The 25,107-nt window shown below is 44.8% G+C and overlaps 1 protein-coding gene across 1 annotated transcript in view; it reads right to left on the bottom strand.

Moving 5' to 3' along the window:
- Window positions 1-23,867, bottom strand: part of LOC116942357 (ephrin type-A receptor 4-like) — a 71,411-nt gene extending 47,544 nt beyond the window's left edge. The window contains exons 1-3 of the mRNA XM_032954149.2: window positions 23,399-23,867; window positions 13,407-13,471; window positions 4,153-4,807 (exon numbers count right to left, since the gene is read on the bottom strand). Of these exons, the coding sequence (XP_032810040.2) occupies window positions 4,153-4,807; window positions 13,407-13,471; window positions 23,399-23,489 (811 nt within the window). The 5' untranslated portion in view covers window positions 23,490-23,867. The remainder of the gene's footprint in view (window positions 1-4,152; window positions 4,808-13,406; window positions 13,472-23,398) is intronic.
- Between the last annotated feature and the right edge of the window lie 1,240 nt (window positions 23,868-25,107).

Raw genomic sequence — 25,107 nt, 5'->3', positions numbered from 1 at the left:
AATATCGCAGTAACGCACGCTTGCACTTGACGGAATGTCTCGCAAAAGTATTGCTCCATCACGATGCAGATTGGCCGTTCGCTTCGAAAACGGCCGGAGGGCACTGCCCTGAGTGGCGCTGTTGATTACATTCTGCATGATAAATGGGGGCCCGTCTGGGCAATAAATACCTCTATTCAGAAGGCGGCGGCAGCGGCAACGCCGCAGCAGCAGCAGCGAGTAGGACCTTACGGCGGGACCCCGGGGTCCCGAATAAACGGAAGTCAAAATCGTAATTAATTATAATTTTTAGCGACTCCATCCCACCGCGCACATAAACGCCGCGACCCACCAGAAATGAATCCTCTCGTTCGTCACCAAGCACCCGTCGTTGCCGAAATTGCCGTAGTCATAAACAAAACTTTGATTAGCGCATCGTGTAGAGCTCGTCGAGAGAAATAGATCGCCGTATTGTTCGCCATCAACATACATAAAATGACGTCGCAACGCAGATTATACGAGAGCCGGGGTCTTATAGGACCCCGGGGTATCGCCATAAGGTTAAAATGCCGCAATAATGCTGCGAGATCTGAATTAACTTGCGTTGCAACTTGCAGCTGATAATGAACCACCGGTACAGTGAGATTGTCAAATGGAATAATGGACGTGCACAGATAGACGTCACGCAAGCCAGTCACAAAGGTCATGTTTTCATCATTAAGATGCCCGACACTCAACAGGTTTTTTTTTCTTTAAGTATGATTATAGGTTGTCCTGAACGTTGGTACACTGTCTGATATTCAACAGATTTACAGTCGGTGCCTGCCTCTGTTGCACTGTGTAGTGGTGAGCACATTGAAGTTGCATTCCAGAAATAGTCGGCTCGTTTTGATCTCCGGCCACGGCAGTTGAAACAATGGTGGAAGTTTCCTAAATCCCCCTATGTCTGTCCACCCAGCAGCATAAATAGGTTCACTACAGTTAATCTCGATCGGCAGGTCGGGGGTATTGTGGTGAAATGTGGGAACTCCCACCTCTTCCAAGACATCTGGCCAGCGTCGAAAAACAAACGGAATACCACTCGACAGGAACTCTCTAGAGCTACCTCTAGGAGAAGCCCTTCCACAAGGCCGTGGCACAAGCAAGCAATCGCAGGGTGGCACCTTTACATTTTTCTTTTACCAATCCCACCGAAAAAAAGTATTCATGGATCTCACTCTCGCATCCAGAGCTCACTGGACTCTTGTGTTGTTGAATAATCCCTGGAGACGATGCCCTTGTGTCGCTATGCACATACTCTTAAGGGCCGCACTTTTGTAAGGAAGAATGCCAAGTGGCCACAGCACTAGTTGTTATTTTTAAAGAACTGCTCAAAACCCTGGGGAATTCGGAGATGAAGGAAGATGCCTCTCTGCCTTGCACATAATAACTCCCCGGCTTCTCACAGCCACTGCTGAACCTCCATACGGAAGGGTCAGATGCAAAGGCGCGTAAATAAACACGAGCGGAATTGGGATCTCATCATCACCAGCCAAAGTTACGGCACAAAGCATGCAGATTCTTGGTCTTGCAATGCATTTCTGTGATTATGTATTGTATGTTGTGCATTTAATGTAGTGCATGCTGGAAGAGGAATTTTGTATATAAAAGTAGACCGTGACAGACATTTAGGCTGAATCATTATTTTATTTTTACGATTAGTGGGGCAGTGATGGCACAGCGGACGGCAACACTGCTATCCGCTAGTGCTATGTTTGAATGCCTTGGTTTTGAGCCTGAGGCACTTAGGACGGCACTTCAGAAGAATCTTAGAAATCTAACTTGTGTTGAATCGTGAACGCAAGTGCTGTACAATGATTCCCTGTGGAACCGGTGCGTCGTGATCCACACACTGCACTCTGAGCCCGGTGGCGGTTGCGTTCCAATACACGGCCATGGCTAACATCAGTGGCGAGTGACATCTGTGATCCAGTCCTGGGCCCTTCGCTCAACCAGCTTCACTGACCATCGTGGTGAAGCGTGATAAAGAAAAACCCAAGAACGATGCAGAGTATGGATTCCTGAACGTTATTAAAATTAGTTATTCAATGCTGATAGACAGATATAGAGATAGAAGGTGATTGGTCACAAAGAGGTTAGGTAAGGTTCCTGCGGATCCTTGGTTGACATGGGTGGGAAATTCCAAAACTGTTTTTGCAATGGTGTTTGCATGTGGTCATCTGAGCTCCGAGACACTGTATATTCAGTTGAGTGGTCTTTCTGAGTTTTGTTTTAAACCTCTTATAGTCTCAACTCTGGCTATGTAAAGCACCTTCTGTGTCACCAGAGCACATCTATTGAAGGTGCTTTGGTATGAGAATTAAAATAACACAGACACCATCACTATGCTCTTAACGTCTGTCGAGTTTAACATTCATGATGTTGGTTTTGATCATCTACGTATATGCTGTCTACTGATCCCATCCTATTCAATCTTGCCTTTGGATAATTGTGTATGAATAGTCTGATTGCTATTATGACTTTATAGCTGTCTCTGTGTCTCTTTGCCTCTGTCTTTCCGTCTCTGTCTCTGTGTGTCTGCCTACCTCTGAATCCCTTCTTCCTCTTTCAACTCGCCTTCGTCTCGATAGCTTTTCCTTCTGTCTGTTTTTCTTTCTCTCTCTCCCATCTCCCTTTGTCCCTCTATAAAGCTGTGTCTTTCTCTGCCATCTATAAGTCTCCGTGTCTCTCTTTCTCTGTCTCATTCTCTCTTGGCTTCTATCTCTGTCCCTCACCAGGCCACAGTGAGCATGGATATCCATATTTCTACAAATAGGATAGCATGCTTTCATTGAATCAGTATTTAATACTTATTTAATGAAATTCTACTTTGTCCAATGGCAAAGCTGCATTCATCATTGCCATGCGAATATGTGGGTCAGTAATGAGCTAAACACACTCTTACGTGACCATAATTTACTATCTGATGAATGTTATTAAGAGTCATGCCATTAAAATTCATGAGTTTTTATGGACTGATTGCTCTTTTTAAAAATATTAAACAAAAATCATTGAAAAGCTGTTTAGATGTTTATATAATTACGACTGCTCTTTGCCACTGAAGTTGTTAGATTGTAAAAGGTGTCCTTTGTTGACTTCTAGATTAGACATAGCAGTGCTACATTGAACCACCAAAGTTAAACGAATAGCTTTAATATAACTATAGAGATAACGAAAAAATGTTAAGTAATATATAGATTTTTTTTTACTATTAAAACAATTTAAAGGTGTATTTATTTTTGTCGCAAGACTGATTAGATCAGTGGTTAAGAACCACTGGTATAGATAATTATACTGGACAATGGAGAGACTCACCCCCACGATAGGAACGTGAAGTTTCCCCCACTGGCTCACAGCTGTAAACAGGAGATGGGCAGTGCCTCAGCTCGTTTGAGCAGATAATCACTTTGACTTTGAGTAATGTGTGTCGGCGATAGCATAGTATTCCCTACATTAAGCAGTAGCTTGTGATGAACAATATGCAAAGTTTTCCATGATCCTGGAATTAGAGGAACTAGTGAGCATCAAATCATCAAGGGACTGGCATAGGGCTTCCACCTGTACTGGTGTTCCCAGGATAAAACTCTCGTTCAGGTAGCTGTCTTGACAAATCTGCAAGCCTACCTGGGACATTAAAAGTCGCTTTCTTTTACTGGGACTGCGGGTACTGCAATTATGACATCGCAGCTCTTGAAATATGTTACCTGCAGTGTACATTCATCACACACATCCATTTATTAAAGCAGACTCGAGTGCCCTTTGCCACTCGCACGTCTGAGCCGCTCAAGCACGAGACTCTTGCAGTACGGGTGGTTCCCACTGGCTATTGGCTCTGCTGAACCAGATAAAAACTGTGATATGCGGGCCTCACAAGACATCTGAATGTAGCTCAGGGGCCAAGTAGCGCCAGCCAGGATGGGGGCTAATGACACATTCATCGTGTGCGACACCAGTCAGCAACAATTTAAAAACGGAACGTCACCGCGTCCCGTGAGCGCCTCTCAGCTCGTTCATTGTGCGCGATGTCAGGGCCACACGGCTCGGCTTGCGAAGCGGAAAATCGAACCCCTGGTGCCTCCCAAACCACGCCAGGGCTTGCGCCGGGCGATCAGCGCCGGGGACGAGACGACTCACCTCGGCACTCGTGACCGGCGGCCTCGTAGCCCGGGCGGCACACGCACTGCCCGATGGGCACGAGCCACTCGCCGTCCGTGCTGCAGTGCATCCTGGGGTCGCCGCTGGCCACGGCGTTGGGCACGCACGAGCCGCGCACCTCGACGAGCGGCGACGAGTCGGTGCCCGTCACCGTGTCGGGGAAGGAGGCGAGTTCGCGCACCACCGCCGGGCACTTCTTGTAGTAGACGCGCACCGACACGAGGGCCACGCACGCGCCCACGTCCTGGAAGGCCAGGTAGAAGCCGGGCCAGGAGAGGGGCGGCAGCTCCCGCACCTCCGTGTTGAGCTTGAGCACGCGGTCGATGACGTCGGTCTTGTCGAAGATCATGTCGGACGCGATGGTGCCCACCTTGGCGAACTTGCCGTCGTCGATCTCCGCGCCGGAGTCGGCCTCGTAGTAGTAGAGGTTGAAGGTCTCCTTGCAGGTGGAGGCGACGCCGGCCATGCTGCCGCAGTCGCGCAGCGTGAACTTGATCTCCACGTAGACGCGCTGGGCCGGGTCGCGAGCGATCCAGCGCGTCCGCAGCCAGTTGTTCTGGTTGGAGCCCATGTTGCACACCTGGAAGGTCTGCACTGGGGTCGTTTGGTTCAGCATGATGGTCAACTCCTCCCACTGCGGATACATTTTCAAAAAGAAAGAGAAGAGAGATCGTTTACGACACATTGCTACATATATGTTCATGGTTATTTTTTAAAAAAACTGCTTTCAAGTGAGCTTCACAAACATTTCTGAAACTCGTCGACGTGACATTGTGGCATTCGTGGGATCGCAAATTATAAGCAATCTGTTCAACGTGTGTGCATGCGAGCGTATTCCAATGCAAAGTAAGGAAAAATAACTCAGCGGCCAATTGGCTCAAGGATGGAATGTTCAACAAAAAATCATAATCTAGCAGAAAACTCCCACAAAGAGCCCACACTAGATTTACAGACTGACAAGTAATGTTAGAATTAACCGCACACACATGCACACATATGCAAACACATGCACACATATGCAAACGTACACACATTCCTACCCGTCCCTAAGCACATGTACAGAATGAGCTTTTGACATTTTCATAAACATAATTGCACACCTTACCAACGTGCAAATGCTGGTTGCCAAGAAATGAAAACTGAAAGTTACAGCAGTTCCTTATTGCTCTACCCAAGCTTTGGGCCGAATCATGAATTACATATGCAGAACCCCGATGGTGTTGAGTTTCAGCACTCGCTCCACACTGATCATGAAACCCGTTCTGTATATATTGCAGGATTAATTTCAACCGCTTCACCAACCACAGCACTAATTAGTTTTCGGTTCAACTTTCATTTCCTATTCGACCAGAAACAGCTGTGCGTGGTGGTTGAGTGTTTTTGAAATTGTGTTTTCTCTGGAAAGATATTTCCACTAAACTTTTTTTTAACCAAAATAGACAAACGTACAAACCACACATCTGCGCACTATTGTGTAACGGGACCACAGTTGTGTTGCTCCACCACAAAGAAAACTGAAACATGACACGAATCTTCGCCAAGCAGAACTAAAATACAGTAACGGGTACCTTGAACACAAGGAGCATCTTTACCCTCATGCCACAAAATGCAAACAACTGCGATGCAAGTTAATTTCCCTCGCACATCGAATAAATACAAGTTAATCCATGGTAGAGATATCCCACTGATTTCAAATCACCCTCTTTTACTTCCTTCTCAACAGGTGATTGAATATTGTGAAAGCGATTGCAGGACACATTTTTCCAAGCCTAGATAGGCAATGTGCTGAAACAACCATGATGGGATTTGGACGCTTCATAAATCCTGAATCCACTGTTCTATTCAGGAACGTATGTTGGTCAAAAGTTCAAAGTTTGAATTAATGTTCAACTCCTTTGCACAGGAATATAGCAGTGCACTCATGTGTCTTTCACCTTTCATTATTTGATTGCAGATGATAATGGGGGAAAAAAAAACTATACTCCCAGCGCTCACGTGCCTTCCTGACATGTGTCGCCCAAAAAAAGTGCCTAGTCTGGGCACGTGCCCGGCTGCTGGCCTTGTAGTTTCTGGTCTGGGCACTATACAAATAGTGCTGTGATGTCTGTATCACGTTTAAAGCCAGTGGCATAGTGGATAGAATAACTCATGGCTTGCTTGCCTCCTTTGAATAATTGAATGCCAATTAAACGCACATGCCGAAGATTCGCACCCACTTTTCTCAAACGACCTAAACTGCTTTAGCTAATCTTAATTGGATTTTACATTTTGCGCGCAATTACATTCGGGAGCATTTGTTTCCAGGGGGACATCGCGCAGTCTGCTGTGCGAATGTAAATAAAGCAAATAAATTAATAATGGATAACACAACTAGATATTAAAGATAAACAGAGGACGCTTTCGTTACTCAGATAAATTAACTACGCCATAAATCAATAAACTATACAGTACATTCACAATCGAATGTAATGGTGCCCTTCCGCCAGTGTCATAGTAACCATGTCAAAGCCGTATAATCATCACAAGATGAGACTAAGTGAGCGGTGCGATATTTATTAAGGGGAATTTCCTGGGCCGTTTACTCGTGTCCTTGCTCCTCCGTGTTTGCTTTCGATAAGGGACGTGGAATAATAAAAAAGCAATACAACTGGCAGGTGGCCTGTTTGGGAGGAGAACTGACCAACTGCTGAACACAAGGAAGGCAAAATTAGTGGGGAAGTTTCACCTTTAGTTGAAAACCCATTTCCTGAGAACTACTTTTTGTGTTCAGTTTGTTGTCCTTCCCCCACCCCGCACCACCAATTAGCGTGGTTGGCTACGTACGATGCGGAAGAAGTTCAACATAAATACATGTCCGCCACCTAAACAAGTCTCCGCAAGAGGCCTTTAACTGCCACCCACCGTTCCCACAGCCACAACACCCCCCCCCACCTCACTGCAAATAGTCATTGCCGCGTTCAACTGCAGCGCAACTTCACTGGCCATTAGCGCACACATTTGGCCAAAGTTTAAAACCAGCGATATGCGATATTCCAGCTGGGGCTGGAAGCAAGGGGCCTCATAATACTCGACTGTCCCATTAAAAAAAGCACTCGTCCTTTAAATGGTATAGAGTAACCAGTGTCCCTAAGGGAGGATCTTGTGCCGGTCCACAGGACATCATCATCCCTTGGAAGTAATAGTGAGCTCCACACCTGTGCATGCCACACCAGTCTCACTGAAACTCTGCAGGTGTCGGTGGTGGACGTAGTCAATACTTGCCACGTTTTGACAAAGTGCCCGTTTGCTGCCAAGCATCATCGCCTTTTAATAGAGCTTCACAAACGCCTCTACCTCCTAATAGACCAATTTCCATAACTCAGTGCATTACCATACATACATACATTAGCCTAATTTGCACATTAATGTATCTCAAATTAATATGGGAATTTGGGGGGGAAGGGGGGGGGTGTGCTGACATTTAAAACTATACTATTGTGGGTCCATAAAAATTAAACCTAGACGATGCCTTGACTTAATACCCATCGAGTGCAAGCTTTGAATTTAATTACGTATCATTGCGCTTGAATTATTTTCTTATTAAAGCAGTTTGAGGTTCAGCAGTTATAACAAAGCAGAATGCTTTTGTTGGACCCGAAAGCATTATATCTTGTGTGCGCTGATTTTTTAATTCAATGTTTACATTGGTCCATAATTTGCAGTTCTCGAATCTGTTTTGAAAGCAGCATGACATCCTTTTACAAAAAAAATGTTGAATTATATACAGCAAGCGTCTTTGTGTATACACTGTTATTACGTATATTTTAAAGATGCATTTATAACCGTTCTTTATGCCAAACAAAAGTGCTCTTAAATGGAGGGATGACCTCTCACGAGAGGTCAGCTGCTGCGTTAATAGCGCAATCTGTCCAAGTGATCACAGCTGGGACTTACGGGTGATTGTTGTTGTTGACATGTTTCTCACAATAACATTTCCACAAAAATGATACATACCAGAGAGAGGGGTGTAAATCTGTGTATCGATTGAGGGGAAAACTCAGTTTTAGCTGGCTGACATATTTCAGACTATATCTTCGTTCACGATATACAGCGCTCTTGCGACAAACAAAAACCCATAATGCATTATAAAAAGGGTCCAGGCAGCTAATAACTTCAAGACTTTGCTCCTGCTGAGTACCAGAGTTTGTGTTCAAATTATCGCTCTACAGAAAAAAAACTATCCAATAAATCTTTGCACGGAGCGTTGAAGGTGCAACGATTACACGCATAACAGTTACGAACTCTACATTCATGAATCGCCGCAAACGAAAGCTTTTGTACCCTAGAACGCTGGCAAGTGCCAAATCAAGCTTGCCCACTTACCTACAGGGGATGCCTCGAACGGCATCTGCGCCTGCAGCTACAATGGGAGACCCCACAGCCGCCCACTGTGAACCCTGAAGGCGGCATAACCTTCAACGTGTGCTTAACACCGCCCCCACCACCACCAAGTTCCTGGCAAGGCACCACTCACAGGAGGCATACTACCGTTTGCCGAAGATTAATTTGCCATCGCTTGTGCCCAGTCTTCCAATGTGTTTTCGGCCGCGGGTTCGAATGCAGGAATTTGGAGCAGGTGGGTGACAACAAAGCACGCTTGGTTTTCCTTCTGCCTCTTAAGACCCGTAAATGCCACCATCCACTCGCTGCATCCTACAAAAAACCCACCTCCCCTCCTGCACCACACCAGGGGAATAAAAAAAAAGCTATGCCAACCATCTCTTTGCAGTCTGCCTCATGCCCGTGATCCAAACACAAATAAATCACTCTGTCGTAAAAAAAGAAGCAAAGTTATAAATGTTATAATTAATGTGAATAATGGTACACCCACACTGTTTATGCACACCTTGGTACAGTGCCGTTGGTTGTTCAACTCAAATGAATAGTATGGAATTTAAATGCCGCGCTGGTTTCAAAATGGATTGGTGTTCGTTATAATAAAAATGAATAAAGCTGCACTATTCCCCATGTACTTTCAGACCATGTAAGACAGTGTTCTTTGTGCAATCAGTGATGTTAAATCATCCCAAATTATAGCGTGCGTTGTTTTTTTTTCTTCCCAGCGCTGACAGTGAACAATGTGTCTTTTGTACTCAAAAGTGGGCTTTCTTACACATCTTCTTTCGTGCGTGCAACAATGCGAGCACAAAGTTCGGCTGAAATTCCACCACCAAGAAGCGGTGACGTGGGAAACGCGTCCACGGCAGTAAAATTGCATGCTTGCTTGAGTCAGTCTTCACTTTTAACGGACATGAAAAAAAAATGCCCCGCTTGAGCAGTAACAGCCTTAAACACAAAGGATATGGCTTAACAACACATTTGTTGTGAGCACCATTATCTTATTCAAGGGATCAGTTGTTGCTAGACATTCAGGTGAAGAAAACGGATCCTGTGCTTTACGGATCTTGTTTAATTTATTTTCTGTTCAAGGAACACCCTTTTTCCGTGGCCCTGCGTCATCTACGCGACAAATGCGGGCGTGTCTTTGCTTTTTACGTGAAAAATCTGAATCCCGTCATGTGCTGTCAGTTGACTCATTCTGTCCGCCCCATTGCCCCGGCCTTCACAGAGGCAGTTGGGACATTTAAACAATTTGGCTGCAAGGCTGTGCTGGGCACGGTGTCACATTTCACGGGTGGTCGCGCACGTTCCTACTTCTCCCCATTTATCGCCACAGAAGAACGGAAACCGTGGAAGAGGAAAAAAAAGTTTTGCTCAAGAGCTGCGCTTATTTGTTTCCCCTCTTCTTCTTTTTCCACACATTCAGAATACAATGACAACGGCGGAGTTATTTACACAAAACCGCAATTTCGACATTAAAATTTCAAGTTTGAAATGTTCCGTATCATTTTTGTAACTTCCAGGAATTATTTTTTTCTCATTTTACGAACTAGGAACGTACACGAGAGGTGGGGGGGGGGGGTCCAATTCCCAGGGCAGCGGGCCAAACCTGCGCGAAATTAAACGGCGCAAATTAAATGGAAAAGCGGCACACCTGTGTAGTGGTTGTTGCTCAATGGTGAGCAGGTGTGGCAAATTTAATTTGGAATGCGTCACGTTGTGCAAGAGTGACGCAGAAAATCAAACCCCTCTCCCGAGTGCGCGCTGAGTTGGGAAACCCGCTGCTCCCTTCACTGTACCATGCCTCTACTGTTAAAAATGGGTGCTATTGCTTTCTGAAGGTGGCTGGGTGAGTTGGGGCAGTGCAGGGGATCAAAGCACTGAGCCGGCACAGCTCAGGTCATGGGTTTGCATCTGGGATTCAGTCACCCTTTATTAAAACGAAGCTCTCATCGTGAATTGTACGTATGTTGAACTTCTTTCGCCCCGTACGTAGCCAACCCTGCTAATTGCAGGTGCGGGGTAAGGACAACAAACTAAGCACAAAAAGCAAGTCGGTATAATTGAGTTTCCAATCTAGATTTAACAGTGCATAGCTCCAATGGCTTCCTATTATCGGAAGGAAGAGCATTCCAGACGGCCGCAGAAGCGCATCTGAAAGTGCGCGATGCAGTGATCGTATTTTTTCTATGATTAAAAGTGGTCTCAACTTGGTCTCACCTTGTCTCTTACATGGAGACCCATAGACTCACATGGATACCCACAGACTCATATGGAGACCCATACATCCACATGGAGACCCATACACTCACATGGAGACCCATACACCCATATGGAGACCCATAAACTCACATGGAGACCCATTCACTCACATGGAGACCCATAGACTCACATGGAGACCCATAGACTCACATTGAGACCCATAGACTCACATGGAGACCCATAGATTCACATGGAGACCCATTCACTCACATAGAGACCCATAGACTCACATTGAGACCCATAGACTCACATAGAGACCCATACACTCACATGGAGACCCATACACTCACATGGAGACCCATACACTCACATGGAGACCCATACACTCACATGGAGACCCATACACTCACATAGAGACCCATAGACTCACATAGAGACCCATAGACTCACATGAAGACCCATAGACTCACATGGAGACCCATAGACTCACATGGAGACCCATATACTCACATGGAGACCCATAGACTCACATGGAGACCCATACACCCACATGGAGACCCATACACTCACATGGAGACCCATTCACTCACATGGAGACCCATACACTCACATGGAGACCCATACACCCACATAGAGACCCACAGACTCACATAGGGTTGCGATTAAACCGGGTCCTCAAATGTAGTGAGTTAATGGTCGCTACCCAGTTACCAGTGACTGCACTAAAAAAACTTCAGATCACACTTCATTGTCCAATATATTAGTAATAATTTGTTTGCAGCCCTTAATCAACAAACTGGTGGATGAAGGCCTCCCAACAACTAATCGGCTATGATAAGTATTTGATCTTACTTCACCACGCTGGTCAGTGTGGGTTTGTGAAGGGGGATCTATGATTAATTCAGACATAGCTAGATATTGTAATCTGAACAAATTGGCTAAATTAACCATTTCACTCTCAATGGCGTGCACTAAACGCACTTTGCCAAAATAAAAATAAACAAGAGGTAGGTCTTTTGATTTAAAGCTTTCGTGACTGCAGGGATTCATATTCTTGGTTCTTTCGGTAAAGTCACGTAGAAGGGAAACAATAAAATAATAAAAATATAAAACAATAAAATTCTCACGACGTTTCGACTGCAACACAAGCAATCATCATCAGGTGTGAAAACCACAACAAGAAAATTTGAAAAAAGTGGCGGCTATTTTTAACGTTAGCACCACGGAGAGCGATTTGACAGTTTGTTCAGATGGACGAGTCCATATATGTTCGGAAAAGAGGAGGGGAGAGACGAAAAAATTATGGATGCGGTCTGAAAGCCACCTTAAGCGTGATCAATCAATTAAGACCCGAAATGGTTTATCAAATCCTTCCAATGATTGCTAAGCCAGAATCCATCTTCTCGGTTGAAATTGTCTCTGTGTTTGTATATGTGGATAGCCTCATGAACGAATATCTCATGGTAGCCAGCTGGCTTGCAAAGAACCTCTATCTTGGAGAAGTCAATGTCATGTAAACCTACTGAATTATAACAGTGATCTGCAACGGCCGAGGTGTTGGTCCTACCGTGTTTAAGGTCTGCTTTGTGTTCACGAATGCGGTCCGAGACATGTCGTTTGGTTTCTCCAATGTAACTACTACCACAGAGGCAACTTAGTTTGTAGACGCCAGGGTACTGTATGTCCGGAATCACATCTTTTACAGATGGAACCAGATCACGGATTTTATGTAATGTGTTGAATCGGACCTGGATTGTGTGTTTATTCAAGATTTTGGAGATCTTTTTTGTGATCCCCGCAATGTAGGGTAAAGTGATGGTTTTGAAAGGCTCCTCAAGAGGGTCCTTCTTCATGGTTGGAGTGATAGCTTTGCGGATTGTGTAGTCGGAATAACTATTAGCCTTAAGAGCTTGGTGTACGTGCTTGAGTTCACTGGCTACATGTTCCTGGTCGGATATGCATTGGGCTCTATGAGTCTTGATGAGGGAATTCTTCTGGGATGGATGGTGGTGGGAATCCGGTTTCAGGTAAGCATCCGTATGGGTAGCTTTCCTGTAGACAGAGTGGCTCATTGAACCATCAGGTCTCTTTTTTATTAGGACATCCAAAAAAGGTAGCTTGCCATCTTTTTCGACTTCCATGGTAAATCTGATGGCTGGGTGTATGGAATTGATGTGGTCGAAGAATTGGTCTCGAGCAGGCCGGCTATGTGGCCAGATGACAAAAGTGTCATCCACGTACCTCTTCCATAAGGTTGGGCGCAGAGAGGCAGTCTGGATGGCGTAATTTAATTGTTTCCCTTCTACGTGACTTTACCGAAAGAACCAAGAATAAGAGGTATGTCTGTTGTGTGGTGGAACGACCCTGGAAGGTCATCTTCCAGGGCCACTCTCTGCCACAGGCTGGTGGCACTGTTCGCTGGAAGGTTTTCACAGATGCATCACTTTTTTTTCATAATGCAACATCTAAACTTGCACAACATTTCACAGACATAAATGACCATGACTCTGTGTCTCATGACATTACATGATGCCAACAGCACAATAGGAATACAACAGTGGAGAATTTAGTTTGAGCATCAACTAATAAAACAACAACAATAATAATAAAAAAAGGCCCTGCTTATTTTGGATGAAATTCTTTGTACTTACGCCAGTGGACGGAGTCGACTTCCATCCCAGTTCCCCCATGACTGTTGTGGTGTCCATCAAGTTCACTGTGGAATACACACAAAAGCTGCGTTAAGACGTCTTATTCCAAGAACAATAAACACACCCTGGGCATATGACAACAACACGTCCCCTGACATAAGAAAGCTGGTTCGGGCACGCGATAAGATTTGGGAACTTCGTCACGACTTTACATGGTTGTCGTTCGTTGACGCGCATTCGTTACGCAGAACTCTTGAGTAGCGGTAAAGATTTTAATTAGATTTTGTATAATTGGGTTATTTATTTGAGATTAGTTGCTCCAGAGTTTGTACTGTGTTACATTAATCGCTAACCTTTATTTTGGCTCGATAACTTGGACTATTTCCCAGGTTCAGTTGGAACCTTTTTTTGTTTATTATTAAAAGGTATTTATTTCTAGGTAAATTATTATCGGAACTTGTGCTTGCCAAGTCGATGCTTTGCTGAAAACACACACACACACATGTTTAAGTCTATGTATATATAAATAATCATAGTTATAATACGGTACATCATTCTTCACATGGAAGCATACAGTAGATGCTCATTGTTATCATATGTATTGTATAATTGGAGTGGGCATATTTGGGCCATTAAATTAAAGAGTAGAAAAATGTTTTTTTTGGTCTAGCCAACATGTACAAATTTAAAGCTTAAGTATTTTTTTTTTATCAAATCTTTACAATCAACGGCCATTTACATTCCCTGGACTTCTCTGCCTGGAAAAACACACAAACTTGCTTTGCTCCCATAAGTTAAAACAACCCCGGTGAACCCATTTATGTTGTTTCATCAAACCGACCACATCAGAAAGAGTAACACACACGCAAAAAAAAAACCTATTGCATGATATAATACGAGCGAACAACGCCACGCGTTTAGGCCGTCGTCACTTGCTAGGAAATAATTGAATAGGACGCCACAGGCAAAGAAACGAGACACACACAAAGACGCATTCCCGCTGGATTTCAGCGACGTTCCGAACAGTTCAGCGATGTGCCGCTCATGCCCTCCCCTCGCAAGCATTCGTAACCAGCGCCGAGGGTTTATTTGCATAGGCATTGCACGTCGCAGACAGGAAATTACACACGCAGACAAAGCGATTTATCCAGGTGGCACGCCCTTATTTTATATACATCACCGCCGACGGACGGGGAGCGTGATTCACTCAGCGACTGGAAGTCACTTCTGCTGTGTAACTTTATTTGCTGATCCAACAGATTAAGCGGTGACCCGCCGGATGGGTGATTGCAAACTTCAACTTGAAACGGACAAAAAACCCGCACTAAAACAACTAAACGTTTAAAAGATAGACAAGTTAAAGTTTAGTTTTTAATTGCAGTATATTTTTTGTTCAAACATGGGATTGTTGATAAGGTTAATAGGATTAACATACTCCTACAAAAACTACTCTATGTTTCCAAAGGCACAACTAAATACAGTATAGATAAAAATCATTGTATACGGTGCTCGAACATCATCCTAACATTTATTTTTTTGTTAATCAGCCTATGGGGTTTTCTGAAGCATTTTTTAACGACTATTAAAACACAAAAATGATGGACCGATTTCAACTTGCAGGGACTCATCAGCAGTCAGGCCTGTGAAACAACAACTACTGGGTACAGCAGTGCTGATGAACATTGTGATCCTTGTTGGCGATTTGAAACTAAGTTTGCATTTTTTTTATGTGTTGATACAAAAGTACTCACTGTTCTTATTACACACAAAATAAAAAAAACACCTTCTCGCTGATCAATTATAAAAAAAGGAATGTGCTGAAATGTGCCTTCTGCTTTACTAACCAGATAACATGCTGTCCCCCGAGTGACCAGTTTTACTGAGGGTTTGTTTGAACAGAATGTGTGGCTTTATTCCACGTCAGCTGAATTATTACCGGCAGGAATTTACAGCAGGGCAAGCATGAATCAATCTAAAGTTCAACTTCAAACTCCTCGCTTTTTCAAAACTTTACTCCCGGTCATAAAAAAAAAAGTTTTTTTTAAAATGATCTGCAAGGGTGTTGGCTCAAGCCTGTGACATGAACAAATAAACTGTATCCTGCACAAATTCCTTTCTTTATCAGTGTCAGGTGCGTAATGCAAAGGGCATACAAGTACTGCTATGGCACGCTCGCCCCTATATTTGTCTACGTTGTGTTTTGTACAAATTACTCGCGGTCGGCACTGATGCAAATGTGCATTGTACTTATCCGATGTTAAAACCGATAAGACTTCACATGACTGTAATTTGAGTTAAATTTAGACAGTGACCTTGACGCTAATGGACACGTCTTCCAAATCGTTTTGTGGGAATCATGTGGAGCCACAAACAAGCAGGACAGGGTCCCCCCCCCCCCTGTTGATTGACAGCTAACACTGATTTCGTATTGGCCCGACAGCACAATGGTGAGTGGCATCACATGAGTTTCAGACCTGGAGACAAAATCAGCATCCTCATTTGATCAAGTTAAAGCTAAGCTCAGAAATACTTTTCTTTTATGTAAGGCTGGCCATTAAAAAAAAAACCTGTCTCCACAATTAAGCGATGTATTAAATATTACCACTGTACTTAAATTTAAATAATGCTATTTGTGGATCATTATATATCCATGGATTTTATTTTTTTCTGTGGCAATTCTCTACAAATGAGTGATCTGTGGTGGAGTTCCAACTATTACGACTTTGCAAAACGCCACAGTAGCCTGTGGGATTGCACCTGGCTGCACTAACATAAAGATGGGTATGTACTCATATACGCATCGATCCCATGACTTTCAGCCCCATTCTAATTTATCAGTGGGGAGCAATTTCAATTTACGATGGAGGCTTTGAAAGAAGCGAAGAGCGTAAAACTTTTTTTTTAAGTTTTATTTTTTTATGTATCTCCTGTTTTTTCTCCAAACCTTGAACTTAACGGTCAGCCTACTAATTGTGATAGAATGATCAGGTTGGCCAATATTGCAGTGCACTATCTAACCGAGGCTACATTTCAAAATAATTAAGGGAGATGTATGTTATTGCGGCTATTCCCCTAACTATGGCTATCCATCCAAAATTTATCTTTTTTTTCACGCCAATAAAAACTTTGCAAGAATTCATAACCGCCGTCAGCATCGAAATAAGAAATCAATGCGTCGTAACTTTTGTAAGCGGTGCTATTTTATATGGAGAGTGATTGATTCTCACGTTATTTTATTTTAGTGATGATTCCGCGCTGACAATGTATGTTTGTACACTTTACACACAGAGAGGAGCAGGTAATGACCAGTAAAGGAATTTACGTCATCTTGTATGTGTTTTATTTTTGTAGAGGGGTGTGCTTTGAGCCCAGTAGCCTGAGTTCAATACCACAGCTAACATGAGTGGGATGTGGTATTTTATCTGACTCTGAGCACCTCCTTTAACAACCCACGAAAACCAGATTGGTGAAATATGGTCAAATAACCTCCCATTAACTGACACAACTTGGGAACACCTCAATTCCAGTGGATTGACAACGGGATGTAACTAATACATTGCATTAATACAGTTATATATTCATTTTCAACTTCATTAAATCAATTCACTTTGTCATTTTACATGTATTTTTTTGGCAAGAGAAAAACAATCTGCTCAACTAACACATTGAGCATCTCTCAGCTTTTGAGTACGGTATAAATAACCAGTGGTGCAATTTCCATATTATTCTGTCAAGGATGAGTTTATCCACAGAGCAACCACCATTGACTTACCACTTTATGATACTTATATTACCAACCGTGTAGGGATAAAGGAATGAGTTGTTTCCCCAAACGGGATTTGAACTCAAGCCCTTATGATTACGATCCACGCACTCTAACCACTGAACACATTTTTCCCTTTGACTGTTTAAATTGCCAGTGTGTGTACATGTTGAGCCCGAGTCATTGAGTGAATGCCCTTTAGTTTTCTTTAATTAAAGGCTCCAGTTATCCTCGGTCAAAACAATCAATACTCACTGGCTCAGTAATCCGTCTGAGAGACAAAACTGGCTTTGCGATGCATCAATACTCTGGTGGGCGGTACGTTCACTCCTCCGGCAAAGTTAAGGCCACGAGACAACATTGTCAAACAAAGGACAGCTGCATCTTTGGTGCGTCCCAGGGGAACGCTAACAACCTGTGTGTTCTTGCGGACACTTGCGTCGGCGATTTCTGAATTTGTCACGCTGAGCGCCGTAATGTACGACGACAACCCTCAAAGCTGCGTGAGCTGGAGCGCAGCTCCAGCGCTGTCCTCCAGACAGGCTAGTCCCTTCACCTGATGAAGGCCGCTTGTGTTGTGGCCGAAACGTCGTGATTATTGTTGTTTTATTATTTACCTACGTGACTTTACCGAATAGAACCAAAGAGTCAGGAGCGCAGCGTTGAATGCGTGCTCAGTTGGAATGCAGACAACTTTGCGACTGCTGCGGGCTACATTTACTTGAGGAATGTGCAATGCCGTTATGAACTAAACAAACACGATTAGCGAATTTTTTTTTCAAACACAGGGGGGAGGGAAAAATTGCCCTTTTACAGCAGAGTTTAGTTTCTCAAAGGGGACAAATAGGTTTTTGTTTTAAAATTAAACTCGGGTGTATTGTATTTTTATGCCACCATTCGCTTAACAATTAAACATCTTTCCAAATGTCCTATAAATATGCTGCACATCATCTCGTTAAAAAAACACTCCACGTCTACCGATCATGTCATGAAGCGGCATGGTAATCTGTCTGCTGAAAAATCCTGCCAATGTTGAAGCACTATCCTGTCACACAGATTGATGTAATCACTAATTCGAGATTTCAAACGAGTGTAATAGTCATCGCATTAATGTGAACTTTAGAATGCCAGGAGCCCTTGCTAGTCTTATACATAGTTAACCTACATTCGTTAGACATATACACCGTTAAACTACTCTTATCCGTGGCCCTATTATCTGCAAATCCTCTTATCTTCGGGAACTATAGGGTCTGCAACACCACCTATTGTCTGTGCCCCTATTATTCCTAATATCTGCGATTATTCACATTGTTTGTGTAAATGTCGACTAAATTCGTGGATAAAATCGCGGATAATAGGATCCACGATGTTCCTTGCCCACATCACCGCAGTTAAGAGGAATTCTACTGTTCTGCAGTACAGCGTTTGCAATAGATTTTAAAAGCTCTGCGTTACGTTGTGACGTTTTAAAACTGATTCAATGTTGTGCAGTGAACGCTTGGCTCTTGAGGTAGGTGCTGTTCACTTGTGATGATGTAGATTATCTGGGTAAACAGGACTGTGCCTGGCGTCTGCACGACTGTACCTAAGACTTTGATCAATGCAGTGTCATGCCGACGTGCCACTTCCAAATGTCCCCATCCCCGTAAGGGTCTGTCTGTTCATAAAGCCATTCAAGGACACCAACTAACATCTCCAACATCACGTAACCTAATTGACTTTACAAGTACAATAACTCGTATTGCACTCCTCCAGACGCTACATTGGACCATATTTCACGTAGACAGCAACTTAAAAACACTTTATTGATAAGCTAACCCATATAATTACGTCTGTATATATATACACACACAGAAGATTTTGGCTCAACTCTGATAAATACAAGAACAAAAACAAAGATTTTACTCAATTGTGCTCAACTTTTTCAAGGTTGGATCAATTGCATTTCTTATAACAAATAAAATAATGTACTTTATCCAGGAAAGTATACCAAGCCTCAAGGCTCTTCCTCAGGGTGATCTTACAATGAGATCTTTAGCCAACTACTTAAAAAAAAAGAATTGTATTGCGTGCAAAAAAAACAGTGTGCATGCTTATGAGGGCCGCATAACTCAACGTGCAAACTACTGCCAAGGGTACTAAAGTATAGCTCTATGTTCTCTACATTAATTTGCATGCAAGTGACATGCGCACATTAATGACAATTCCCCCAAATTATGATTTTTTTTCAAAGTCCTTTATTTAACCGTAACATTGAAATTTGCTATGTGCAAGGCAAAAAAGACAACCGAGATACAATAGATATTAAAAAACGTGTTGTATTCATTAATTCACAATAATAATTGACAGCTGTCCATCCACGGCTGGATGAAGACCTCCCCACACACCGTGTCGAGTTTGATTGACATTGGTCAGTGTGTGGGGGGGGGTGTGGAGGATGAACGGCGGGGGAGGGGGTGGCGAGGGATGCATCGGATGTCACTCGCCACCGACGTTAGCCGCGAATCAAACGCCGAGCGCAGTTGCGCTAACCACTGCACGACCGCGCGCGTTCGACTCGAACGTACGCGCGCTGTTGCCATTTGACGTTGCGGTCAATTTTCTAAATTACTCGACCTCGCAGATGGCACGGGCATGCTGCCAATACTAACACCACAGGGTCATGAACGTCCGTCCACCTCCACCGGCTGTGACATTCCCCTACAAAGAAATCACCCTGACACATTATGCCCAACCCAGAGGTTGGCCTCGCGTGCAGACAAAAACGCGTCTCACACACGCGCGCCACACAATGACCATTTCCTTGGTGATCCAAAGCGGACACGCTGCAAACGGCACGCATGGCAGAGCAAGGCTGACAAAACCAACAGGCAAAGCCGTGCCGGCGATGCACACCCGCTCAGCTGTGCCCGCTGAACCAAGAGGCGCAGTGCGACACGGGGCTTGGTGCAGAGAGCAGCAACACCAGCAGCAGCGCTGTTCTAATGTGCGGGGCCAACGACTGATGATGACGGGGCTTATTTCTTTACGTCCGATTTTTACGAATGACCAAGCAGCAGCGAATTACGAGATGCATTGCAACTACTGTAGCCTCCCCCTCCGCTGCTCGATGATGCACTTATACAATTAAAGCCAATTTAAATCTGGATTCGCTGTTATCTGTGTGTGTGTGTGCGCGCGCGCTCTGTTAATGTGGAGGAGCGGTGGTGCGCTCCGTCAAAACGACGCGAGTTCCATTCTCGTTCACGGCCCAACACCTGTGCTGATTATTGAAACCGGTCCTGTGTCTCCCCTAGGTCGACTCAACCTCAAATGAGTATCCGATGCAGTGTTTAACCATCGCCACTGGGGAGACAAATGCGATCGGGCGCCGTTCTGACCTTCATCGGTTGCTCGCTAAACACCCTTGCCCCAAAAGTGTGTTGAGGCTGTACGGGGGATCTTTGCATTTGTGTGTCTGTCACGTTAGCACGCGATGCAGGTAAAAGGCGTTCAACCCTCTGGCGATGCGTTTGAAACAAACAAAAAAGGAGCAAGCCTAACAGTTTTAATGAAATCCACAGTCCGTTTGATTTGCGATGATTCATTACTTGCATTCGACGCTTGCTAAAAGTCGGCACTCCATGTTGTGCGTGTGTGCTGTGTCCTTGTGTATGCAAACCATCTTGAGAAAGAGAATCGCGTGAACGTGTCACGCACGGCAATCGAAACAATTGTGGTGGCACCTCGCGAAGCGGAGCTGTAACTGACGCTAACTGACTCGCCCTAATTGAGGCTCAATGCAAAACAACAACAAAAAAAAACACTCGTAAAAGTGTTTTTTTAAATTATATTAATGCATGTGTTTTGTTGTTGTTAAGTGCGCAAAGAAGCAAGGATAGGTGCATGCTCGGAATTTTGCATCGTGAAGGAGCAATGCATGGATCACAGAGCATTAACAAAGTTTAGAGTCGTCAAATTGACTGTTGCGAAAAGTGTGCTTGGGGAGGACGTCTCGTTCGGAGGAATTATGGCCGATGGTCAAGAATAATGAGTGTCAGCCAACGACTGGAACGGATCCGAGACCACGCACGTTGGGGAGATGGAGCAATGGAATCTACGTGTGTACAGGTGCTAAGTGGATAATTGAATCGCAGAATCGCGACGGATGAAGAGGCATTAACAACCCAGCAGTTGGCTTATTTATGGCTGATGATGAAATATATCCAAATCTTAACCCCTAACACTACTTATTCCATTTTGTCAATGCCTTATGAAACCGCACACATCATATCTCAAACTTCAACCTTATCCCAAATTTTAAACCCTGTTTCTAAAGCAAATGCTTAACTCTCAATACTAATCTTACATCTAACGTTAGCCCTAACGTATTCACCACTGGAGTTTTAAAAACCCTTGCTGAACGGTGAAAGTTAAACATTTCAGATTGACTTCTGTGTCGCGCCGTTCTCCGTATGGGAAACGCCAGCACTTTAGAGAGTTGGCATTTCAACACATTCAACAGATAGCCTGGTACAAAGGGTGCTTCACCGTCCACAATGACTGGCTAAACTGCAGCCGTATCGTTTGGATGACTCACTCTCCGGGGATTTCACTGAAAATGCTAGTCCCTTGCCAACGTGTTAGTATAAGCTATTGCTAGCACACTGCGGTTTTGTGATCCGGTCTGACTGATTCATATGCCTCGTGTATAGAATCTGGTTTCCGTTGGCTTCATGTTATAAACATAGGATATTGACTCTGGTCTCCCTTCTTCATAGATTGTCATGTGTCACGATAGATGTCGGCCAGGTGTTCGTACTGAGAAGAAAATATGTGCAGTATGTGCTGTACATACACATCGCATAATGAATAGTATTAACCGTATACCTATAGGATATGTATCGGCGATCAAATAAGTTCGTGCTCAGGTGCTATAGACGAATCAGTATTACATCGCAGAATGGGTCACAGGTGGCATGGGATTTTGGATGTCTTGACCCAGGAGTGGACCGACCAACGGCTGATGATAACAAAAAAAAAACAGCCCTACCTTTAGTCACATTCATTAAGCTCGACAATGGCACAGGCGTATACGTGCACTAATTAACGTACGCTAACTAATGTACGCGCTCGACGACGCAACAATGACTCTTAGACGAAGTAAAGCAATGCGTGAAAATAAAAGGTGCGCTTCAAGTTTGAGCGACGATCTCTCCTCGCCTCCCGCGTGCTGCGAACGCGCGAATGCCCTGCGCGCGTGTGGGCCACCAACCCCCTCGTAAGGCGGCGGCGGCGGTATTGGGATGGTGCGGATTATACCTCGGGCAAAGAGAAGCACATCAGCCTCGAGGCAAGACGACACCCCCCTCCCCCCAGCGAGCTCCCACGACGAGCGAACGAGATGGAACAAACTGACGGGATGATGCTGTGATGGGACACGCTCAAAGCGTGGAATGAGGCCGATTAACGCGGCTGAGTTGGATGTCGTACGCTCTCACAGCCTCCGCTAAACTCCTACAGCAATGGAACACGTCTGTGTACCACACACACACACACACGTATATCACAGCAGACACGTACCTGGGATATACTGCAGGTGGGCTACATGCTGTCTATAATACACGAGCGACATACAGGAGAGATTCATGATACAAAAAATTACATGTTGATTACGCAAAAAGATAATTTAAAAGACCGTGTCGATCCACTGCTGGATGAAGGCCCACCCCCCACGCGGTGTGGGTCATGGACACATGACAATCTATGAACATACTTCACCGCGCTGGTCGGTGCGAGTCGAAGAAGGTGGGAGTGCCGGCACCAGCTCAGATATATCACATCGCCACTGATGTTAGCCGGGGTCGGTCGTGATTCAAAGCGTCGTTCAATACCCACTACACCACCGCTCCCCCATATGGGGGGGGGGGGGGCGTGATATATACACAATTTATCGATACACATACTCGAGGCATGATCGATAACTATCAATAGGGATATATACAGGCTACAGTACTTGGACTGCACAGAGTACACTACACGTACATGTACCTACATAACACGCAGCATGACGAGCTTCCGATATACTTTCAGACACGCATCGTGATAGAACGCAATGGGCGTGCGTGTTAAAATGATGTTCAAACCCACACAGACACTTCGTCCCGCAACAGTTTGTTTGTGTGAGAGCATGCGAGTGAGCGCAAGAGGGGCCGTCCGTGTACGTAAAACACCACTCACTCACTCCTACCTTCGTTGGCTGCGCTGGACATCACAGCGTTGAAGAGCATCCCCATCGAGACGCAAGCGAGCACCAGACGGGTAGCGAATATTTGGTTCATCGTGCTCCCTTCCTGTGTATCGGCACAAGCTGTTCGCTGATTAACAAATCTCACCACTGCTCACTGGTCTACCAGTAAATGACAAATACAAAAACAAAAATCCTTGGCTAGTTGGCTGTAACAAAAACAACGTCGAGTCCGGTAGCTGTCAACCCGCGTGCTCTCGCAGAGTAAGGGCGCGCACGATTTTCTCACGACAATCTCGGACGGCAAGAAACTTAGCCAGGCGCACACGAGAGGCTAAACACACCCCAGAGTAGCTGCGTGTGCGCGTCCCCAAGCCTCGGGCGCCTATGAATGAAGCAACCCTCCTCTCTCTTCGACCGTCTGTCCGCCGCCAACTCTGTCCGCCTCCGCCCCCACCTCTCTCTCTCTATACCCCCCTCCCCTAAGCACCCTTCTCCATGTATGGCAACACACACACAAAGCCCGGAGGGGTCCTTTCGACTGCTTGTAGTCCCGCCCCGCCAGGAAGGGCCCTGCCTTCTTTCACCCTTTTACCTACCGAGAGGATGGTGTCACAAAATAAGGAGAGGAATTGATGGGCGGTGGTTGAGAGATAGAGAGATACAACAAGAACAAAAATCCACCACACCTCCTCTCCCCCCCCCCTCCTCGTTCGCGTCCTCTTCTATGTGCCAGTTGCCGCACCCGGGTCGTATTGCTGCTGTATGATCACTCAGAGCGCCGCCGCCGCAGCTGCTACCGCTGCTGCTGCTGCTGCGATGAGACGCCTTAACAATTGAGCCCACCTGAGCAATTACGGCTGTGAGTAAGAGCAAAGGGTGTGAGTAAGAGCAAAGGGTGTGCGTCCGTGGCAAAAGGGCGTCCGTGTTAGCTCGAACTGTCGAGCGTGTTTGAGAATCCTCTTGTGTGCCATTCAGGAATTTTTAGTCGTTGACACGACGTGGGACGCGCCACCACGTACGGTTGCTTTTTTTTCATTCGTTCTCTTTGCTCATGCGTGTGCGTGCCGTGTACACTGATGTGGTGTCAATGCCCTTTGATGTCGCAGTCTTTATTTAAACAAGCCTGGACTTTTCTTTCATGGGTGAATGGAACTCGGGAATTTCCCACAGCTTATGCGTAGCTGATAGGTGTATTCGGGAGTGCAGCTATTTTGTATCTCAACTTAGTGGATCGATGATCATTTTAATGCCTGAAAGTTCAAGTGCATGCAGATTTATTTTTCATTCCGAACCAACCACCCGTTGGTCGTGGGAGTTGTTCTGTCATGCTCTTATCACACCAGTCGGTACGCGGGGGACATAGATGTATAATACAACTGTGTATTTTGCTTCACTGCCCTTTGATGCCCGCCACAGCCCCACAAGCATATGCCAGACTGTTGTGCGTGATAATCGCCTACCCAAGAAGTATCCAAGCTCAAACCTGCTTAGCTTCGGAAAATCTAACGAGGTATATAGCTAATTCCGGGTACAGTAATTTGACTGCCGGTTAGATATACAGAACGTCGTTATACAGTCATTACTTATTGTCAATCGCGTGCTAATTTGGTGTATCTCTAAAGCGCTGATTTTTTTTTTTAGAAAAGCTGTGGATTAGAGGGAAGGACACTGACACAGTAACTCCCCAGAGGTTGTCATAACGACTTTGA

This window comes from Petromyzon marinus, chromosome 14, assembly GCF_048934315.1.
Source record: "Petromyzon marinus isolate PM22_M1 ecotype Great Lakes invasive population chromosome 14, UKy_Petmar_22M1.pri1.0, whole genome shotgun sequence".
Lineage (NCBI taxonomy): Eukaryota > Metazoa > Chordata > Hyperoartia > Petromyzontiformes > Petromyzontidae > Petromyzon > Petromyzon marinus.
Note: the sequence above shows the minus strand (reverse complement) of the source record. Positions and strands in the feature narration are given on the sequence as shown.